Source organism: Haemorhous mexicanus, chromosome 2 (assembly GCF_027477595.1).
Source record: "Haemorhous mexicanus isolate bHaeMex1 chromosome 2, bHaeMex1.pri, whole genome shotgun sequence".
In the NCBI taxonomy this organism is placed as follows: Eukaryota; Metazoa; Chordata; class Aves; order Passeriformes; family Fringillidae; genus Haemorhous; species Haemorhous mexicanus.
In genome coordinates, this window is record NC_082342.1 from 94457125 (window position 1) to 94479809 (window position 22685).

The 22685-nt window shown below is 36.9% G+C and overlaps 1 protein-coding gene across 3 annotated transcripts in view; it reads right to left on the minus strand.

Annotated features, from left to right (window-relative positions):
• Positions 1-22685, minus strand: part of UXS1 (UDP-glucuronate decarboxylase 1) — a 60189-nt gene that overhangs the window by 10223 nt on the left and 27281 nt on the right. For 2 of the 3 annotated variants that reach the window (XM_059839584.1, XM_059839585.1), the window contains exons 6-9: positions 19793-19973; positions 9206-9310; positions 7792-7851; positions 5643-5764 (exon numbers count right to left, since the gene is read on the minus strand). In XM_059839584.1, the coding sequence (XP_059695567.1) occupies positions 5643-5764; positions 7792-7851; positions 9206-9310; positions 19793-19973 (468 nt within the window). The remainder of the gene's footprint in view (positions 1-5642; positions 5765-7791; positions 7852-9205; positions 9311-19792; positions 19974-22685) is intronic. The other variant, XM_059839586.1, reaches the window with a different exon arrangement.

Sequence of the window (22685 nt, forward strand, 5' to 3'; positions counted from 1 at the left end):
TGTATGCTCTTCATATTACCTAGTCCTCCCACCTCCCAGAAAAAGACATCCTTGTATCAGTTACTGGAAAAAATTTGTCTGAAGCAAACTGTGTGCTCTGATTCAACTGAAGTCACAACCACAGCGTTCTGGAGTTGCAAACATTCCTTCCATAACCATTCCTTCAGAGGATACACAGAACATCTTGTATTTTCCACATGTTTTACTAAGGCTTAGACCAATGCTTGCTCTCATCTTGGAAGAGGGTGTATGAGGAAGAAGTATATTGTCAGTACATCTGCAGCTCAGTACAAGCTGCAGCTCACACACACTTCACTCAGAAGAGATCTGGAAACGCATTCTTCTTGGAAATAAATGTAGCTTCACATACAAGAGACACTTGCAGGAAAATGTGACCTTCTCTCTTAGGTCTCCAAGTGATTAATAAACAAATCCTCAAAGATGTTTTGTGAAAGCAGTAGAACTAGCTTTTTACAGGACAGAGACAGGCAAAAGGGACATTCAATACATCAGCTACTACTTGGTGTTGAGAAATCAGAAACACCAAGTAGTACAGGTAAAGCCCAACACCTTCCAGTGTGGAGAAAGTCAAACAACATTCAATTCCATTTAACTGCAGGTAAGATTTCATTTGTCATGATCAAACCTTGTTTGCAACTGCAACTAAATGATAAATTAACAGTAACAAGGGAGGTAACTATTGTGCCACAGGAAAAGATACACAGTCTTTGTCCAACAAGCTTGTATCCACAACAGAGGCAAAAAAATAACCTCACAAAATCATCCATTGGGTGCTTCCCGCTGAAAGAGACTCTGGAAAGAGCAGAAGTCTCTTTCCAAGCAAAATGCATCAGCTGGGACCATACTCTTAAATTCTTGCTAGCTAAAATGTACAGCAGTGTAACATTTCAAATACTTCCAGCAGCACATCACAGAACCATTCCCAAAGCCTTCACAGCATTTGGAAATATATACTCTTATAGAGCTGCTCCTTCCTTTGTTTTGCCTAGCACTTTATCTTAAGAAGGCCACTGACTCCTTCAGGAAGGGGTTGTATTTCACATGGGCTTTCCAGATACTGCCATTAATAACAAGTGCAGAAAATAAGGCACTTGGAAGCTAGTATTCAAGATAAAAATAACTCATTCAACAATGCTGACCAAAAAGCCTCTCTTGCACTGCACAAGCTACAGCAGCAGCCTTGTTTTCCAGTATTGGTTGGAAACTACCAAGGGATCTAGAAAAGAAAAACAACACATTCTCTGTAGGCACTTACTCATAGTAACAATGAACCCATTATTTCTTCTCCCTTCTATTTATTCACCTCATCCCACTGTAATGTTGTCTTTTAAAATGAGTAACCTTTTATTTATAGTATCATTTAGCAAAGCTTTTCCCTGAAGCCTACTGCTTTGAAAAATCTATTTTCTATGCAGCTAATTTTTCATCTGCCCCTTTAAAACTGGAATCTGTCACCTCAAAAGAAACTCTTCCACAGACAAAGAGATTTTGGAGACAGTAACTTAAAAATTGTCATAACTCTCCTTTTGCTGTTTCATGAACATCTCATTTGAAGTGACCCTTTTTATATGCTGAGTAACTCTACTCCTTTTTGTATAAACTCCATCTTAGCTATGTCCTGTTACTCTGAATATTATCAATAACATTTAGTAATGACTGACTACCTCTACCATATTCCCACTATCAAAGTCAATTAATTCCCCAGATTTGTAGCAGTAAGTCATGTACAGTATTTTATTACATCCTAGACAAAGAAAAAAAACCTCTTTGGCTCCTATTTATACTGTTAAACAGAAGAGTGCTTGAGATTTATCCCTAATGCTGAGATAAAATGCGATCAGCTGCCTCCTGCCCTCACAGTTTAAGACAATGCCTTCCCACAGCAGATTGATCAGAAAGAAAATGCCTTGAGCAATCCAAAAAAGAGCCTGAGAGCAAGATCATAAAATGCAGGATTGTGGACTAGCAAAACAGTTCAGCTCACTCTATTATTTATAAGTATGAATTTCTTCACAGAGATTGTGCCTGTACAGATGAAAAGAAACAGTAAAGAAGCAGAAAAGGTTGTTATTGCTTATAGAGATACCTCCTCTGAATAAGTACTCAAGAGTATTCTATAGCTGTCAGTTAAAATTTAATATTAATTATGCAGTCTCCCTTGCAAAACAAAGCTGTCCATGGTTTTCAGCATGGGTCTTTGTTGGTGATTTAGTTTTAGAGATCCCAGGTCCAGGAACTATCAAGAGTATCAAGGATGCTGTAATAACTCCTTAATTTAAAAAGACGTATTTTAATTTTATAAGCTTTTTAAGAACAGGCATTTTCTTGTGTTGACTGTCTTAGAAAATAGATGAATACAATTTAAATACCACGTTTCTTTTAACCAAAGCAATTTGAATATGACATGTTGTGGCCATAATTCACAAGAATATCAGGTAAGCTTCTATTAATTACCAGTGCTTCCTTCTTTGTAAAATCTGTGGATCTATCTAAACAGCAAGTATGAGCCAGACCGCCTTGCATAAAAGATCAGGAAAGGAAAATGTCTGCCCTCCAGCAGACAACTGGAATTAAAAAAATCTGCTGGAGAAGTCCAGACAGTAGCAGGGGTATCACTGTGACCTGACAAAAATCTTTACCAGTGTCTCAGCCAAAATTACTTAGACTGTTGTCAGCATTCCTTGCTCTAATAATCCCTTTCTTACATATTCTCTCCCATGTATTTCACAGATCATTAACTCTCAAAATTGTTCCCAAACCTCTGAATTGCAATCACAGCAGAATTACTAGCACTGTGTACAGTGGATCAATCTACAATGTGTTTAAGCTACACTACTCTACAGTGAGGCTGGGTCCAAGGAATTTTATTTGTATGTGCTGTCAATTGTATAAAAAAATGCCATTAACACTCTACTAATAGATTTTTAGAATTATTTTGCAAAAACAGTGATGCTGAGATCTGAATTACATAAGCACTAAAACTCCTAAACAAGTTAGGAAGGACAGCCTCAATCATCTGACTCTATACTTTGGGCATAATGCAGGTCCCGGAACACAGCCTACAATTTTACAGTTGAAATGTTATGCTTATAGTTCAACACTTCAGCTATTCTAAGACAGTTCCAAAACTATCACTTAATGTGATAGCTGTATCACAACCAAGCCCATTTCTTACCCCCAAAGCCTTCAGGGTCACATAGCTGGTATGAAAAAATGGATGAAGAATGTGGAAGGAGAAGAAAAACTTTCCTGTAACATTCCCTAGTGACCTGAAGTGTTTCTTCAGCTCTGGAGAATTTTCTTACAGGTCAGTAGTATAAGAAAAGAAAGAAATCTAGTTCACAAAACACCCTGAATATGCACAGCATTTAAACTGGAGTGTATTTTTATTTAAAACACACCTAAGCAGATGATGCAGATCCCTGCCATGAAGGTAGCATCAGATTCTAGTCAGTATTTAAATTAATCCAGAGTATTGGCAGAAACATTAATACTAAGATTTCCAGGTAGCCCCAGAATGTCAAATACAATTTTTTTAAGGTTGCACAGATAATTGAATGGTAAGTCCTGAACGAAGCACAAAATTCACACTGTGATAGTGTGTGCTGAAACTCCCTTCTCACCACTTTTTCAGGTGATAATGTCAAGAAGTGCTTAATTCACAGGGTCAAAATAAGTGAACAAAACAACACCACCAGCAGAAAAGAACACACTAAAAATGCCTTGGTCAGGACAAGCTACTGAGGACCTCTGACAACAGCAAATAGTCAACTTCGACTAGATTCAAAAACCATTCTGATTCAAACAGGCTGTCTGAAGTATAATGCAGAAGGTCAGTTTTGCTTCACATTTTTTGGAAACGCTATTATGTATTTAAGGTACTTGGCAATGTGCATGATGATGGAAATCTTTTTAAGGAATGACCAAAAAATGCAAAGTAACTTTGCCTGTTTCTTATTGAAGGTGAGGGATTCTGGAAATATTTTAGCTTGAAATACTGCAAATCTTACTGTTTGGGGCTAGGTCACTCCTGCTGAAAATCCTCTTAAAAGCACAATGCTTATCGGCATAGAGGAAATCAGACCTTTTCAAAAGGGAAGGTTTCTTCCACTAGTAACAGCATATCACCTAATCACTACTCACCCTCTCTCTTTTCCCCACACCAACTTAACAGTGTTTCAGAATATACCTGAACTTAGGACAAGCTTGGGCAGACTTCACTAATCCATAACAAAGTACAAGAAATATGTCACAGAGCTGCCTCTAGGACAGAGAGGTCATTTGCACAATGAGGTTTTACTTAATGTACATGTGCACTGCAGTTCCACCTTATAAACCTTTCCTATTCATTGTAAATCCTGCATAAAATCTCTGAGATGCTATCAGGATTCATTCTGTGGATTTAAGATATAGCCTATGATTTTAAAAATTACCTACTCATGGCCTTCTAAAAGAATATTGCAGTGTATCACAAACCTGCAAAAAATGCAATACCCTAGAGCACAAAAATTTCTCATAAAAACTGCAATCTTCAAGTGCAAATGGGTTTCCAGACTGACAAGGAATATTTTGCTACAGTGAAATACTGGAGACATCATCCTAAACGAGAGCAGTATCGCCATGTTGGACCTTAAATGATTTAAAAGAGAACAAAGGAGACAGAACCTCTGCCTTCTCTGTCTGGCAGAAGAGATAAGACAAAATTACTACTCTACACTGAAATACCACCTCTTAAAAGTCTCACCACTTCAGCTTGATTCTATTTTCAAGTTTATAAAGTACTTAGAATTTTATAATTTAAAGGTTTAAAATTCTATACAATATACTATGTTTGATTTATACTTTTTTATATTAAGGCTGCAAATAACAAAAAATACTGGTACCATTTTCTTTAGTATGCCATATTTGCTAATTGAATTGTCCCCTAGAGCTTAGATGAACCACAATTAAGCAAGATTTACTTACAGGTAAACAGTCAATGTTACGTTAGTTAATGATGAGTTTCTACTTGCTGGTTAGGAAACACAAGGAAACTGACATGAAAAATTTTTAAACGTATTTTAAATTGCATTTTTATCCTCATGTTACTGTCTTTGTCTGAAAACAGTCATTACCCAGCTAGATATTCATTAAGGTCTATAATTTATATGTACATAATTTTAAGACATTTCAAAAGTGCTTAAAATACATTGCTTCTATGTAAGTACTCATTAAAGACCTTCCCCATTCCTACCTGTAACTTCTGATTTTGATTGTTCTCCTTTAACATTACACATTTATCAGTAATGGCCTTCTTCAATCCCATTGACTTTTAAGCATACTAAGGTCACCTCAGTTTTATCTGCCTAAAAACTATTTACTATACTGAAAGACATATTATACCTATTAAGAACACTAAAGCACATTTTCCACAAGAAGACTGCTCATCTAAAAACACACAACAGATGGGAGCAATAAAACCTTCCCATTAAAGAAAACAGATTTTGCAACAACAGGATAAGTGCTCCTACTTAAGATGTTCTTTTGCCCTCCTACCCCTAAATACACATATTCCAGTCTTGCCATACATTGGGCCTTCAGTAATTACAGAAAAACCACCAAGTCTGATACAAGTTTAATACCTGCTTCATGTATGCATAGCACATGGTCTCTGCAACCCGCTTTCCTTCATCATAGCAGGCTCTTGGACCTATTGGATTCACATGCCCCCAGTAATCCTCATTTTGAGGGTGAACTTCAGGATCTATGGGGAAAAAAAACCCACCTTAGATTATGATATATCAAAAGATGACTGTATGTGATGAGACTTTCAGTAGAGCATTTGAGTTATACAAGCCAGCACATCTTCTCTCTGAATTCTGCACTTTGGAAAATCTTACATTTTAACACAATTTCTTTCAAGTGAAATCATGAAAACAGCAGTGGCAGAAGATGAAGGACTAGTAAAATAACAGAGTACAAGCAAACAATGGCCAGCAACTGCTTTTCCTAGAAGAGTTTGTCAACAGAGGGTTAAAGACAACTCTTCTCTGCAAAGACAGACCACCTCAAGGGCATAAATACAACTTTTACCTAATGTGCTTCAGAGGAAATATTACAGGTTATGCAGGCAGCAGTTATGTAAGAGGCATTATAGGTTATGTAGGTAAGTAAAACATAATCAAATTTCATAAAATAGGAAACAAGGAAACAAAAAATAAAGAAAATAGAAATTTACAGTGTTTCATAAAGAGGTAAGAGTGATGCACCACAAAGTACTTACACTTCTTCTATTTTACCCTAAGCATTTTTACTAGCTATCACTGGGCACAATCAGGTTAGACAATCCTTTGCTTTGATCCAGCACAGAAGTTCTTGATTATAAAAACAATCAAACAACAATCACCTAAGAACCTTGATGGTGTGTGCTTTATATGCTTGAAAAATTACAAACACTTGGTTAAATCTCTCCCTTTGTTGTCTTTAGAATGGTATAATTTCTACTGGGTTTGAAGTTTGCATACAGTTTACTACAGAACTTCCTAGTGTTGAGAGCTAATTTTTTGAAACAACCTTGATAGTCAGTTCTGATTAAACCTTCCAGATTTTATGCTGTTCAGACATGATTATGGATGAATTTGTGCCATATGACAGCCACAGAGTGGTGGTAAATGCACAGAAGTTTTACATGATTATAAAAGCTCACAACAACTTTAAAAAGGTCTGAGAAGATGCTGCGGGAAATGAAATACTCCAGCAGGGAGATTGTTCAGTTGCAGAAGAGTCCTTGGGGCTATCATTTTTCTCTGTAGAGCCTGAACATAGATAATCTAAGGCTTGGGAGGCAGTAGGAATGCTGCACATGCTCAGACCACTTTGGCTGGCCAATCATCTTAGTGATCTCTTGCTTGGGCGTTTACTTTCAATCTTCTTAAGTTGCTCCACCAAAAGTGTACACCTGGAGCCATGTTCTTTGTCTTTCCTCACTTTTTGCTCACAAAGCTTTGTATCTTGTACCTTTGACCATTTTTTGTTTACTTGTTTGTTCTTTTCAGCTGAGACTCAAATCTACTCCCACTGAGCAGGGTACTGCCCCTGTGTATCTCTACTAATCTTACAACACTGCTATTATCAATTATGCAATAGTTCAAAACAGAAGGAATTTTCTCTAGCAGGCACAGGGTCTGTTACACACCCTAGGAAGTACTAAAGATTGTTGCTGCATCCAGTCACCATTCTGTCCATCATTCTTTCATTTCTTCACTTCTCACAGTAAGAGGAAGATGGAGAGCATTGCCAAATATTACATTTTAAGAGACACCAGAAGAACCTGCATGCACAAGAAGTATTTTCTTAGCTTGGAGGTTACATCCTTTGTCTCTTACACACTAGGGCATCTGCTAAATCTTAACAATACAATTCCTATGTGATGGGAAAAAGATATGCATATTTACTATTGAAATCTTTCTTCTCAGGTTTTCGTTATGGCATCTGGAATTTAGAGTACAACACAATTTCCCCACAAGCCCTCTGAAAAAAGAGATGTAAACCAGGACACGGGAAAGATATGGACAACACTGCAAGTCTCCTGCCACCACTCTTGACTAGATACATACATCAGGCACTGTAAATGCCCTTGTCATAATTTAAACAGTAGGAAAAACATCTCCTAAAAAAGCAAGCTAAGACAGTGATGAAAATCTATCATTCTGGTATCTGACAAAAGATGTGTAAATATCCTTTTACACAGTCATATTTGAAGAGCTCTAAATACTGTTTTATTCTTCTTACCTCCATAAACCTCTGACGTAGAGGCCAGCAGCAGCCGTGCTCCAACACGTTTAGCTAAACCTAGATTTTGGGCAATAGGGAAAGAAGAACATAATTAGAGCAAGTGCAAGAATCTTTCACTCATGCTAGCTGTTTTAGTGTGATCCTGTTTTACATGTTTTTAAAGACAATTTGATCTCTTTCAGTAGGCAAATTTAGCTGTAAATCACATCCATAGCTCCCACTTCCAAACTAGAAAACTTAAGAAATAGCAGAGCAGCACCTGCATGTGATGTGTTTGCTTCTGGGACTAGCAGTTGCACTGAATCAAGATCCAAGAATTTAATCTATTACAATCTAAATAAAGGCCAGGCCAGGGAAGCATTCCACTTAGGAAATCAGGATCTTGAAACAACATAGTATATTATGATGATTAAATCCTTCCCTACACAGATTAAAGACAAACCATGTAAAGAAACTTACACAGAATGACATGTTATAGGACAAAAATCAATAATTTCTCCTTTATTATGCCCTTTTAAACTGCTTGGATCATCCTACCCATCGCTTGAGATTATCCTCCATTCCATTTCAATGGCTTTCTGGTCTTCAAGCTGGCATGGTAAATTAAACAAATCTCTCACCTCTGTCATTCTGGTACCTCAATAGCTTCTGAATCATTTGATTCTCTGAACTGTACTCTCTAGAGTATCACTCAAATAAGAAACTCAGCTATGATAATGCCAAGTTTTTCTGACTCATAACAATTCTTAGGATCACTGACACAGATCAGTCTGCATCATACCAAATGGCAGAAAGATGGGAGGAAAAAGTAATGAAGGCTTGAGGTCTTCTTTTCACAGACCCCTTCCCAGCATCAAAACTAGCAGACAAAGCTGAAAACATGGCCTAGTAATTATGCAGCATGACGCTAGACATGAAACACTCTTTCAGAATTTGCTAGCCAAGGCATGCACAAGAGGGTGCAGTACTCCTGATGTCTGGAGTTTAAACCAGTGCAGTTCCACCTAGTCCAATGTTTGCTGAGGTGGAAAGGAACACTAACTTACGGCAATCGTGGGAAAGTTCCACAGTCACCAAAGTGAAAACTGCAATCATGAACACAACTGGGCTATAAAAATCCCACGCTCTTAATTGTTCTTCTGTAATTACTGCACACTCCATAGCAAACTTACAGGCACAAAGTTCTTGTCCTTTGACAGCCACGTTATTAGTGTTCATTTGCAGATATATTTAAAGGAAAACCACAAAAAATCTTCAAAGAGGGTAAAAATACCCCCCCAACCTTATTTTGCCTAAAGAAACAACTTTTTAAAGTGTACAATTCATTTGCTTCATCCTCCCATCTCCCCAGCAACTCTGTCAGGATTATATGATGTCTAACCAAGTAAAGTAATAAAAAAATTCCACTTACCCAGCATGTTTAATGTCCCAATAGTGTTGGTCTTCAATGTTTTTATAGGATTATACATGTAATTAGGAGGAGAAGCAGGAGATGCTAGATGATAGATCTGGTCCACTACAGAAAAATGGAGGGGATAGCATTATTATTTTCCCATATAAGATATTAAATAAGAAAGCAGTGAAGTCAAGAAACAAGTGTTCCTTTACATAACGTAATATATCGACACTGTTGACATGGATATAAATGTCTGTGTTGGTGAACACACTTTTCCACTTATAAAAAATTTAGCTGAGTATTTCCAAAATGTTTAGAAGCTGCAGAAGTATTTGCAACATTCTGTTATCCTCAAGTTTTTAAGAGGCTACAAGCTTCAGAGTATTGACTGTGAAGCAAAAATGGTAAAAACATTTCTTCAATATGAGGAGAAACTTTCTGGGAAAACTAAATACTGTATTTTTATTTCTAGATGATCTGTCAATGAAACATTAATCAGGTTTGTATCAATTATATATTAAATATATATGGCAAGATACAAGCATACAACTTTTGTCCTTTTTTCCTCCTTACTTTTGTCACACATATGCAATGCTTTGGATAATACAGTATTTTAGCTTTAATAGAAAAAACAAACACACAAATCAAAACCCAATACAGAGATTTTGACACACTCCTCTACTCCCTGTTATAAAATACAATTAACCAAAGACCTAGTTGAAATTCATTGTCTGAGATGATTGAAGGTTTATTATTAGAAACAAAAGTCTGTTGGAAACAAATTTGTAAAATTATAATAAAAACAAAGCAATGAAAACTGGATATATTGTCATAGGCAGTATCTGATATTCAAAAGCTCAACCTGCAAGCCTTTCATAACATGACTGTTGTAAATATGTTAATGTCTTTCTGTCTTCTATGTAACTTGAATCACAGCAAGCCAGAACTATCTTAAAAAAACCACCTATGGATAAGCAACTGCAAAAGTTGCTTTTGCAGCAAAGCAAAAAAATTAAACATAAGCTCAAATGAGATGTTTAAGGAAGAACAAATCCCCTACGCCAAGGTAATTCAAGAAAAGCGATCAAAAGGTGAAGTAATAATTAGAATAGCCTGATAAAAGAAAGGGAAAAGAACTCCTTTGTGTTTTAAAAGAAAAGTTAGGGGTTTTTTTTAAGAAGATTTGACACTAAAACCAGAAAGAAGCTGGAAAAGTCAAGGCTAGCCGCAATTCTGACAGAAGAAAATACTGCATGGCATAAGGCTGCCTTGCCCTAGAACAGAACCACTACTGGTCAAACAAATGTTTTCCTTCTATTTCCTTAGGTGTTTTATTACTAAAAAGCAATAGAAAATCACAGCATTAAAAAATCATCTGTACTTTGACCACATGTTGATTTCTCATAGCCTTCTGTTGGAGGCTTTAACTTTCACAGAATCTGGGACATAATGAACTTTTTTCTCCAGTGAAATTACTTTTCCTACTTAAAACAGGGTAGAAGCACCCTTGAGTATCAAAAAAAAAAAAAAAACAAGACCACCAAAACCAAAGCAAACCCAAAACCAAAAAAGTTTTCCTTTTTCTCTAGTTAAATACAACTATACTCACTTAAACAGCACAAGCTGTATATGAGTTACATCTAGTAGGGAAAAAAAAGAAAATCAGAAATGGTTTGAATTGGAAGAGACCTTAAAGATCACCTCCATCCCACCACACATTCCACCAGACCAGGCTGATCAAAGCCCCATCCAGTCTGAACTTGAACACTTTCAAGTGTTCATCAGGCATCCACAGCTTCTCTGGACAACCTGTTCTGGTGCCTCACCACCCTCACAGGAGTGATTCTGTTTCCTATCTCTAATCTAAATCTACCTTCTTACAGTTTAAAGCCATTTCCCCTTGTCCTATCACTATATGGAAAAATAGAATATCAGCTATGAAGTTATCACCTGCTTTTAACTAGCTGAGAACACTGAAATACTAGAGGAACGTGCCTTCTGTTGAAGACTTCCTTCCCACTCTCAAATTTCATCTGACAAAGCAAGTATGCAAACCTTTGCTTTCTGACCTCTTATATATTAAAAAAAAAAAGCATAGTATAGGGCAAGAGTGTAAATAAGTGGCTTGAATTATCCATGTGAAAGTCACCCCATACTTTTCAACAGTCTATTGAGCAATGAAAAAATGAAAAGTAGGTAAGCCTTCAAAGCACAAGTATCTCCTTCACAGTAAAATATTCTTTTTAAGATAAGCACATGTTCTGGTAATAACACTTTAAAAATACCAGCAATATTGGCATGGTAAAATATTCAACCTACTTTCTTTCTGAATCCCTAATGAAGTGTGCTTGTATGTAAGTCAAGTTTTTCTAGATTAACTGTTGTGTCTATTGTTTACTGGGCAAGCTCAGCTCCTGATAAGCTTGGATAAGCACACACTGGTTCATCTGGAGGAAGCATTTCAAAGTTTACCACATACTGCAGCCCTGCATTATCACTGCAACACAAGAAATCCTGCAAAATAATTTCATTCACTGATTAAACTCACAATGTCAAGTGACCAAAATAAGGAGAAATTATTTCAAGCCATACCTCACCCCAGAGAACAATTAACTATCAACATAAACATAAGATGAGCTCCTAAGCTAAACTTAATGACTGTTACTGCAAGTTTTACTGTCTTGACAGAGTAACGATATTTGACAGTATGCTCATGCAGATGCCACAAAATACATCTGCTTTTATCCTGCCATTCTCTCTTTGGTCTACAGCTGTTTATCTCTACAAAGCAGGGATGAATTGCTGCCTAGAAGATGTCAAAACAACCCAAAAAGCTAAAGAGAGACAGTTTTGGCAGATGTGTAATGTTGAATATTTATTCTCACATAAAAAGGTGCAGAGAAGTAAAATTTCATGTAGCAGGTTCTCTGCTATTTGTTGTTGAATGATCAGGAAACAGTACATCCATCCACTATCAACTCTGGTGAAGCATCAAGAGAGAGTCTGTCACACAAGGCACCTGTAATAGCAATACAAACAGCATCCAAAGATGACCTGATGCAGTGAGAACTGGCAGAACAAAGTTCCCAGCTCAGGCTCGATTCCAAGCCCTGCCTGCACTGCTAATGCAACTGAAACTTGTAGGAGTCTATCTGCAACATGAAGCTAGTTAATTGTTCAGCATGATGAAGTGTGACATGGAATAACTACTCCTTACTTTGGTCACTGTGACACTGTAAACTTAAGCAGCAAATAAAGCTGGAATCTGCTGGTGAAATGATGCAAAAACGTAGCATGGGGTAAAGTTTAACTGGATTGCTGAACTTAAACACACTTCCTACAGATGAGTTCTGAACATGAATAAAATACATGACTGCCCCAAGTTTTGCTACAAGTATCCCCTTCTCACAGCAAGCTACTGTCATAAAACCAAAGGCAAGGAGTAGACTGGAAGCTGGGAAAAGGAATGCTCTGTAAAGATGCTGACTGATGCTTGCAAGCACCAAGAACAACTCAAGCACAGTGGTGAAGAAAAATTAACAAAGTAATTGCTGAAGTCACCTACAGCCACTCAAAGCTGAAGTCTGACCTTGAGTTTTATGATGTTTCTTTCTACCTATTCCTTCACAACTCTTTCTAATTTAGGTTTTTGACAAGCTCTGGTGGAATTTTTGGAAAGAGAAAAAACTTCAAAACCACTTTGGTCTGTTAGTAATTTACTCTCCAATCCTAACCTGTCAAAGCAGAAATGAACTCTTTCCTGCCTCCCTCTCCTTTCACTTTATTTTGTTTTGTTTTGTGGTTTCTTTGTTTTTGTTTTTTTTTTTAATACTGCTAATTTTTGGCACACAGCAGCCCATATAGGAATGGTTCCTTTAATGACATGTGGCAATTCAGATACAAAAGGTCAAAAATTACCATTCCTTTTGCTCTACAAGGACACAGCTAGGCATGTGATTATCCCAGTGGTAATATAACTGTTAGCTAGAAACAAATGTATATAAAATACAAAACCGCACAAACTCCTTATAATCAAGTTTACTTATGTATTTTTAAACATTAAACTAAGTGTGAAAAACAGTGCAAAACAAAGACAGAAAGCAAGACAGCAAGCAAGAAAGCACTCTCCTTCTTTTAGACCTTCATTCTTCCCTTGTTTCCCAGCTAGCAATTGTTTCAAGTGAAACAAGGAAGGAGCTGGGGGAAAAAACAAGGTTTTCCTTGCCAAATCTACAGTCTTGCCTGTCTCATTTGCCTCAATACACTTTCCCCCCATGCATAAAGGCAAAAATCGACCCCTGTACGGAAAAGGTTCAGCAAGAGCAGAACTGGCACAGAGATGGAAGATGGGGAATTTGCCAAGTGGCAGGTGGCCATCTTCTGGATCAGAAGGACAGGCAAACAGGCAGCCACAGGACCTCTGCCTCTTGCCTGGGAAGGAATCTTTTGGATATCAAGCCTCAGACCAATGAAAAACATCACAGTTTTTCCAAAACATTTGGAGAATGCTGGACATTTCAGTAGGGTGAAAAGTTTCTACCACAAACTTTTCATATTTGAACCATCAAGCTGACAATTCTGAAATAAGAGTAATTGTTTCTCATTCCACCTTCCCTTTATTAACTGTCAGGTCTGAAGAACACCTACTTTTTTTTTCTCTCTCAGAATTTCAGCAGGCCAGCTAGACAAAGCCATCCACCCAGCTTGGCTGACAACCTTGTGCATTGTAGCACAAAGTTAACAGTTATTTAAGATAGCAGGCAACTTTGTTCCAGCCAGAGCTGTGGAAAGGTCTCCAAGCTACAGCTTTTCAAAGGATTAACTGTTTGGGTGCCTGGGACAATATTACTGAAGGACAGAAACAATACATCTAGTAATTGACCTCCACAACTCTCTCGTTACATGAGGTAAAGAAGTTTTACAACATTTAATACAAAGCCTTTAGCTGGCTTTGCAATAAAGTAACAGTGCAATTAGTTGAAAATAACCGTGTGAACAGCTGTGCAAAGTGTTTCGTTAAGGACCACAACAGAATAACAAATGATAACAACAAAATTCTGCAAGTTTTATGTGTAGCTCACATGGGAGACTAGAACTTTGTTAACTGTGAAGACAGCAGCAAGTAGTTTAGCAAGCAGAGGATCATAGACTACTGATGAAGAAAAATTAAATAAATTTGTTATGTTACAATTATATTGGAAAAAAACAAAAAATCAAATTCATTTAAAAATAGCACAGACACAGAAGCTGGTATAAACATTCAAGTCTGGTACACAAGGTACACTGTGGCAATTATAGAAGTCTGTGCTCAACATATGGTTTAAGTAACATATTGCAAGATAAACAGCAACTAATGTTTGCCAATTATGCCCTTCTCTGTGTGAAAAGCTAAAAAAAAAAATTCCCTAAAATTTAGCATACTTGGAATCTGCAATACCTAAATTTGGACACAAGTATCCGATCTTGTGTTTTCCTTAATGCTAAACAAGAATGATCAGTAAAACCACTTGTACTAGGGTGACTAGAACAAAATACTCCATAAAATTCCAATATACTGCCATAAAACTACTTTCCTTCATATCATCTTCATTTTCTAGCCCTGGATATGTTCTCCATACTTCCTAGGTGAATGGTAAGGGAGAAAAATACCACCTTTCCTATGACAGGAAATGACCTTCATCTTCAATTTCTGCCTTCCACATCTGTCACAGTCCCAGATAGGACTAAACAGGTCACTAAGTCCACTAAACACCTGCATCCATCACTGTATTTGCTAGTCAGGAAGCACTGAGCAGAAAAGCTTTGATCAGAAGCATACAAATAGGTTCCTACAGCTTGAATGTATGACTTTTCCTGTAAAAAAACCCCAGCTGTGCTGATTTCACTACTGGAGTTCAGGCCAGAGAAGCTAACACAATGAAGCGAGACATTTCTATTGCCCTGAACTAAAAATGACAAATACTAGTTCATTTACCTGATGCTAAAGATGTTGTCTGTAATGTCAGGCAAACTGGAATAACTTCATAAAGATTTACCACTTGCTCATACTGGAGCAGTTTTGGAGAGCCTCACACCAGACCAATATCAAGGCACCACTGCACTTGGCTCTGGACAAACAAAATAAAGTAGTATTTGTTACCCTCTGCCTTGCCATAGACTTTCCTGACCATACAATTTAAAACCAGCAAACTGAACATATTAAGCACAGAGAACGAAGACTAGAAAGGGAAAAATCTGGGATGGAAGGATGGAAGCCAAAGAGAAACAAAGAAAAGCACCATGTATGAAGGATATCCTTTGTGTTTGTATTTGTATGTGTTTTAAATTACCTGTGAGAGGACTTCAAGACTGAACAATTCTGGGATACTATAGAACACTGTTTAGTAAAATGTTACCATCCTGACATCTGGAAGGCTGTCACTCACAAGAAGGCCATAGACTATTCTTTTGACCAATTCTGTGAGACTGTTAGTCTTAGCCTTAAAAATCAACTCAGGCCTACAAGCCAGCAAAGTCCTTAAAAAATAAAAGGTTTTTTCAGTCCTAGTCAAGCAAATTATTTATTAAAATTCTATAAATACTTTTACTTTTCTTACCTATGTGCATGTAACTACCAATTACAACACCTCCTGCAAACTCTACAATATCCTTGCCACTATGTGTATCATGTGCTAACACCCTGTCTCTCAACTTGCAAAATGTATTACATAATTTTTAAAACATTTTCAGTGAGAGTCAAGAGAGCCAAAACCACCTTTGTGTTCACAATAGTCACAGAAATTAGAGCCTACATTTAAGAAATGTTTTTCCAGAAACTGGACTGCTGGCAGGAAGAATTAAAACAGAACAACAAACCAACAGCAAAACTGAACAGCTTTATTTAACTGAAGATCAGTTAATCTCAGAATAAGCCATAAAACAGTTGATCATTACCTACACTTACACTTCACTACTCTCTCATTTCATATTATATTACTTAGGTAGTGCACATGCACTTATTTTAAACAGAAGTTTTTGAGCATCAGAATGGAACAACTCTTCACTGCTCTGCCCAAAAAGAGTTTGGGCAGCAGTTTCAGCTGCCACAGACTGCAATTTTACAAGTATCACAGTATTTTTCAAAACATACTGTGCACCTTTGATTAGGGGAGTGAAATCAGTTCAACTGACTCAACTGTTTCCACCATTGACTGTAAATCCGTGTCATTTTCAGGCCTGGTTTTGTTTCAAATTTGTGAAAGGTGTAATAAAAACAAAACAACACTACAAGCAACCAAAAAGAAATACAAGGCCAAAATGTGTTCCTGCAAAGTGTGAAGCAGTTCAACTGAGGACATCTTTCAGATACAGCACGTAGCAGTTTAAAGGAAATGTGCACCTACCACTTTACAGAAGATTGTTTTAAGGCTTCCAAAAGTTGCTGAAGAAGCAGGAAGAAGAAACACCAGTGGGAGAAGGATATGGGCTATGTATAACTGTCTGATGTTTTCTTCCAGATTTATTCAACTGCTGTGTGTGCTTAAGGGTAGTTGAAAACTGGACCTCAAGACTGAGAACTGAGAGGCATTTTTTCCTGCTTAGTGGTACTGCTTAGGCTTGTGGAAGGACCATGTGCCATCTTATGACATCACTTTGAAAGCGGCTTGGTTTTCCATGTGTGTACTTTTGGGCATTTTGTGGGGTATACGGGCTATTTATTTTGGTTGGTTTTTTGGGGGGTTCATTGTTTTTTGGGTTTTTTTTGCTTTTTTTAAACACATATATTTAAGTAAAACACTATTTTGCAATAGAAACAGAGACTTGGGTGGCTTGAAGTGATATAAAACCAAACCCTTACTTTTTACTACAAACACAGAGTACAAAGGTGAGTAAAAACAAAACAGCACTAATGCTTATGTCACTATAGAAACCAAGTACATTACTAATAAAATACATGTATTTAATACAGAATTTCCTTTGGCATTTCCTATTGCAGTTTATCTATTACCCTAAATTGGGGTACATCACAATAACACCAGATGAAGCATTAATTCTCATTTGTTTTCCAATTAACATCTGTGTGTCCTTACAATATGGTTTGTAGGAACACAAGCCCACAGTGCCCTCAAGGGACTATCTTGGGGTACTTGTAACCTTAATAAATGCAGAGAATGAGGCAGAAAATAAGTAAAGGGGTATTTTTATTTTCCTGATAATACAAAAAAGAGTATTATCAGATTTTTTCCTTTCCAGACCAGCCTTCAGAAAAAAAGCCCTGTCTTCTTGTACCAAAAAAGTGCCCATTTAATAGTGTATTAAAACTCTATGTGAAGGTTAGGCTGAAATGAAAATATCTTGAAAAACACAGAACTGAACCATAATAGGAAAAGAAGGGTTAATATAGCTATTTGCAACTTTTTTTAAACTATTTATCTTTCAATATTCCTGAACTTTCATTCCACTAAAGAATTCAAAACCCTCTTTCTTCTGCTTAAAAAAAAAAAAAAAAAAAAAGTGAAAACTTGTGCATCTCCCACGGACATTTCCAAATGCTAAAGCAAATAAAGTCCTCGTAGAGAAGAAAGACTTTCAGCACTAGAGATAACTACAGTTGTCACAAGGCTAAAAAATAAAATGTGGTTTATGTGATTGGTAATTGTCTCGGGCCAACCTAGATGAAGATACAAGAATGCTGAGTCCCACTCGGTGTCATGGCTCAAAGATAATGACGCAGCCAAGGCAGATTGTGCGTAGGCACCACTGTGAAGCTGAAAGCTACCCATCTCGAGACTAAATTCACTTTCCCATATCCAAAGAGAAAGCAGTGCTCTTTCTAGACCAAAAATGAGGTCTCTTTCAGAAATAAAGCACTGATTATCCTCTCTGGAACTGAGCTGTCAAACAACCTTATATAACCTGGTTTAAACAGGACAGCAAATACAGAGAAATTCTTTAGACACAAACCTACTTTTTATCATGACTGCACAGACATTCCAACTTCTATTTACAAGTAAAAAGGAGAAACTGGGAGTAAGAAAAGTTGCATCTGATCTATATGTCAACTTGCTGATTTGTTAAAAAACTGTCCCCCCATTGCCTCATTGGACTATAAACTCTGCAAGGAAATGAAATTTTATCATGTTCTTAGTGTATGAAAGTTAATTTTATTTTAACACTTAGCCATGCCAGCCCTCAATTTACACTGTTGGAAGATGAAAAGGCATTCAATAAACAACCCACTGAATAACATGCAATAATTAGCTGCCAGTACTAAATAGGAATCGGTGTCTTAATGACATAGGCCATAGGAAAGGTAGCTGAAGGATCTCAGAATTCCCATTCATTAGTGCCTAGTTAGCTGGGCAACAATATAGTAACGATGATAATTCTCTAACAAAGTCTCAAATGTAATTAGTCAGGAAGAAGGAAAAGAATGGAAAAGATCAGAAAAGCTGACAAATGGATCTGGCTGAGGCATGAGCTACCAGCACCTGGAGTCAGTTAATAAGGTCCTTGTTCCATTATCCTGTCAGTGGAAGCAGAAGTTTGAAATAACTTCTAAATAACAAGCAGTAACTGAAGCAGGACATTGTCAGAACAGAGAAGGAGCACGTGTTTTTGCAGGACTGCTTGAGTAGTGTTGCCAGGAATTCATCACAAGCAATAATACAACAATACAACACAATTACTAGAGATATTTCCTGTGAAATTCCATCCACTAGAATTCATTAGAAATCAAAAAAAAAACCCAAACCACTCATTTTTTTTCTTAAATTGAACAAGTACATTGCTATAGAGTTTTAAAAGGATGGAGCACACCTACCAGAACTGCAGTGTAATTTGAGTAATGCTTTCACTGAGTCATTACATGGTTAAATACTCCCATAGAAGTCTATAAAAAGGTCTCTCTCCAATACAACCATGTTAATGGTGCCTTAAAATCTCATTATTTAATAGTTTGAGGTTAATGACAGTTCAGATGTTGACCTACTACTTTAAAGCAGAACACACTTTTGTTTGTTTGTTTCTTTCTTTAGAATTTGTGTATTTTTTTGTTTTTCTGTTGAAAACTAGGGAAATTCGGTGCTGCTGTTTTCCAACTCTTCAGGTTGTAGACAGCCTATACTTAAAGTGGGAGCAATGCTTTCTACAGAAGACACTGAAGACACCTAAGGAAAGTTAATTTCTTCTCAACTGACCATACACAGTTGCAGGATGCATATGTAGTGTAGCTGCAGCCCCCAATTACACTTTGTGAAATATCTGGACCACATATTCTGTGTGTGTAAGCCTGTGCAGGCACATAGGAAAGTGAGACAATGGATGGAACAGACAGAATGACCCGCTGCCATCTTGCCTGCTCACAAAATCAGACATATCAAGATGTTTTTAAGGTCTCTTTCCTCTGGTCCACTCAGAAAAGAAGAACTGACTGCAGACAAAAGTGCTCTGAACCGTTTACTCCATACAGGTCACAGAAAACAGGCTAATAATAAACAAAGCATACAGACATTAGACATACCAACCCAGAAGTCAGCACATCAATTTCATTTCTTTCCAGACGCACACACTTAGAAGGGAAAGGCACAAAAAAGTGCAAATACCAAAGCAGGGACTACCTACCTTCAATGTACAGGGGCTCAACGACATCATGATTTATCAGTTCGAAGTTCTCATGACCAATCCAGTGCTCCACATTTCTTTTCCTGCCCGTAAAGAAGTTGTCCACAACTGTAACCTCATGGCCATCCATCATTAGTTTGTCAGTAAGATGAGAACCCACAAACCCTGCTCCTCCAGTTATCTGCGTTAGGACAGTTGGTATAAATTTCTTTTTCTTTTTACAGAAACACTAGACAAAGTCTACAAACATGACGACAGAACAGTAGTTTTCAGATCTTTGCTTACTCCAGGGGAAACAACTCCATTTCCATGTATATATTTTTTTCCCAAAATATAGACTTTAAAATTTTGAGAGACATACTTGACAAGTTCCATCACTGTCAGGCTAGAAGGTCAGCTAGCTATTCACATCAACAAAATCTCTTTTTCAGATTACATTATATTCCTTTTTTGCCTTCATATTGGATTGTGCTCTTTTTTTGCGACAGCAAAGTTTAAAAAGATGCAGAAAGGTATTAGAAGAAATTTCTACAAATCCCATTTCCCAGAGAAAAATATAAGGTATGACAGAATGCCAGGTTACTTTCAAGTCAGATTTATCAGACATGTCAAATCCAGCTTCTGTCTGGTTTACATGGAAGACATGCTGGGTGTTCTAAGTAAGTACTGTAAGTTTTCACCCAGAAAGGAGGAAGGGAATTCTCTGAAGACCTTTCATTTGAAATATCTCCTAAAACCAAAATCATTCTTTCTGTGTCTTAATGCATTTATAGCTTACATCATCCTGGCCTGAGGAGGTCAGTCAGTTGGATTAGATGATCTTTGCAGGTCCCTTACAACTGAAAAAACTCTATTCTACACCATTAGCTCTGACATGCAGCATTTGCCTGTCTTGAAACCCTGATGTTATGCTGCAAAGAAACAAGCAGAAATAAAATATTTAAAACTCAGTACTCTAGTTTCATTGAATAAACAAGCTCATTAATTTTTCCCTTTTTACACCACAGACTTTAACAGTAAACAAGCAAAAAAAAAAAATCAGTTATTTAGTACTGAAGCAGTCAGCACAATAAGCAGAACTGCAAGCTGTGTGACACACCCAGACCATCTACAGAAGCAATTATTTTCTCTGCATTTCATAAATTGTTTTCAAGAACCAAGACATGACAGATCACAACACTCAAAAAGCAGACTTGTAAGAGACCTGTGTGGTATCAGCTATAAAATATATCTGCATGGTCAAATTCACATTTTCAAAGTGATTCAGCTGTTGATGTCCATTCTTCAGCTGTAGTGACAACTAACTAAACCATGAAAGGACAAGGTGGAATCAAGCAGGAATCTAATGAATGGATAACGTACTGAAATGACTAAGTGCTGTGTGGAAAAGGATGAGATGCCTGAAGTTCTTTTACTTTGGGTTAGTCAAAGACTAAACATTTATCCTGTCCACTACCCTGCCATCCACTGTTTTAAAAAGCAAAATTAGCAGACTTTTTTTTTTTAACTAGGAAAAAAAGCAAAGGAAAACCTACAAAGACTGAAAAGGAAAAAAAAAAACCATACAAAAACTACACCTGTTTTCTTTTGCAAAAACTTGCATGTCCACTTCTTGTATTCTCCTTCCTTTTCTTATTAAAAATTCAGAGGCACCAGTGTGTGAAAACAACTGTACTTAGCAGTTAATGAAAGAATCGTTTAGTTGGTCTATTTAGTATTCTTCTGAGTTTGTCAGGGCTTCCTTGTGGCAGATTCAACATCTTATTCAGCTCCCTGACAAATCTGAAGGAGAAACAGGATTTAGGACAAATCCCCTCTGGAATAAAAGAAAGAATCTCAAGACACACGTTATGCTGCAACAGAGAGGAGGGAAGAGCAGGTTTCTGGCAGAATGCTGAGAATGAGGACAGAAGACCAATAACTGAGGGAGAACAGCCCTTTGCCATGTGTCACCACTTATAAGAGGCAAAAAACCAAACCCATGCATGGCAAACCTAATGCCATGAGTTTATGCTGACTCGCAAGCAAGCTGCAGCCTTGATGAATGTTCCAAGGGTTTTGGCTTTTCTTTGGTGACCAGGATAAGACTTTTCTGTAGAAGACCTGAATCTACTCCTTCACCTGAGACAGAAGGAAATCTCCTGCTGCTATTTCTATTTTCAAAGTACTAGAGAAGATAAACTCAATGCTTGCAATATATGTCTTTGGTGCAGTAAAAGGAAGTGCCTTCTTCCCAATAACCCGTAAAAAAAAATAAATCACAAAGCCAATAAAAAAGGCAAAAAAAGCATAAAAAGCACAGAAAAAAAGCACACACACAATAAGAAGAAAAAAAGCACAAAAAAGGTAAAAAAAAGCACAAACCAATTTTATCTGTAAAGACGTTTCCAATTACCTTAAATCTACAAGTAGTTTTTACGATGAAATTAAGTTGGTTTTATTAACATATCACTTCCACAGCTATTAGACAAAGAACTTAAGAAATTATTGAAAAAGGAGTTGAATTTCCCCTGGAAAAGTAAAAAAACTATGTAAATTGTTTTTTATCATTACTTGATGCAACATTAAAAAAAAAGATTTATCACTGAAGTTCTTTGTACAACCTTCCTGTAATTACTCATACAAGCATCACTTCTAAATATTACTTCCTGCAAATCACAATGACGTATTAATCCACATAATCATAAGATGTACATGAATCATATCCATATCAGAACTGGAGCACCAGCACTTGGGTCTTAAAAACGAATTCTTTATTAAGACAACATTAATGAAAATATTTAATTACTTAGTAGAGCACGTCTGCTTGGTAACTTCAGTACCTACTAAAAGGCACAAATATTACAAATAATTATCTTCACTACAGGCATTTACAGGTCTGTCTATTTATTAC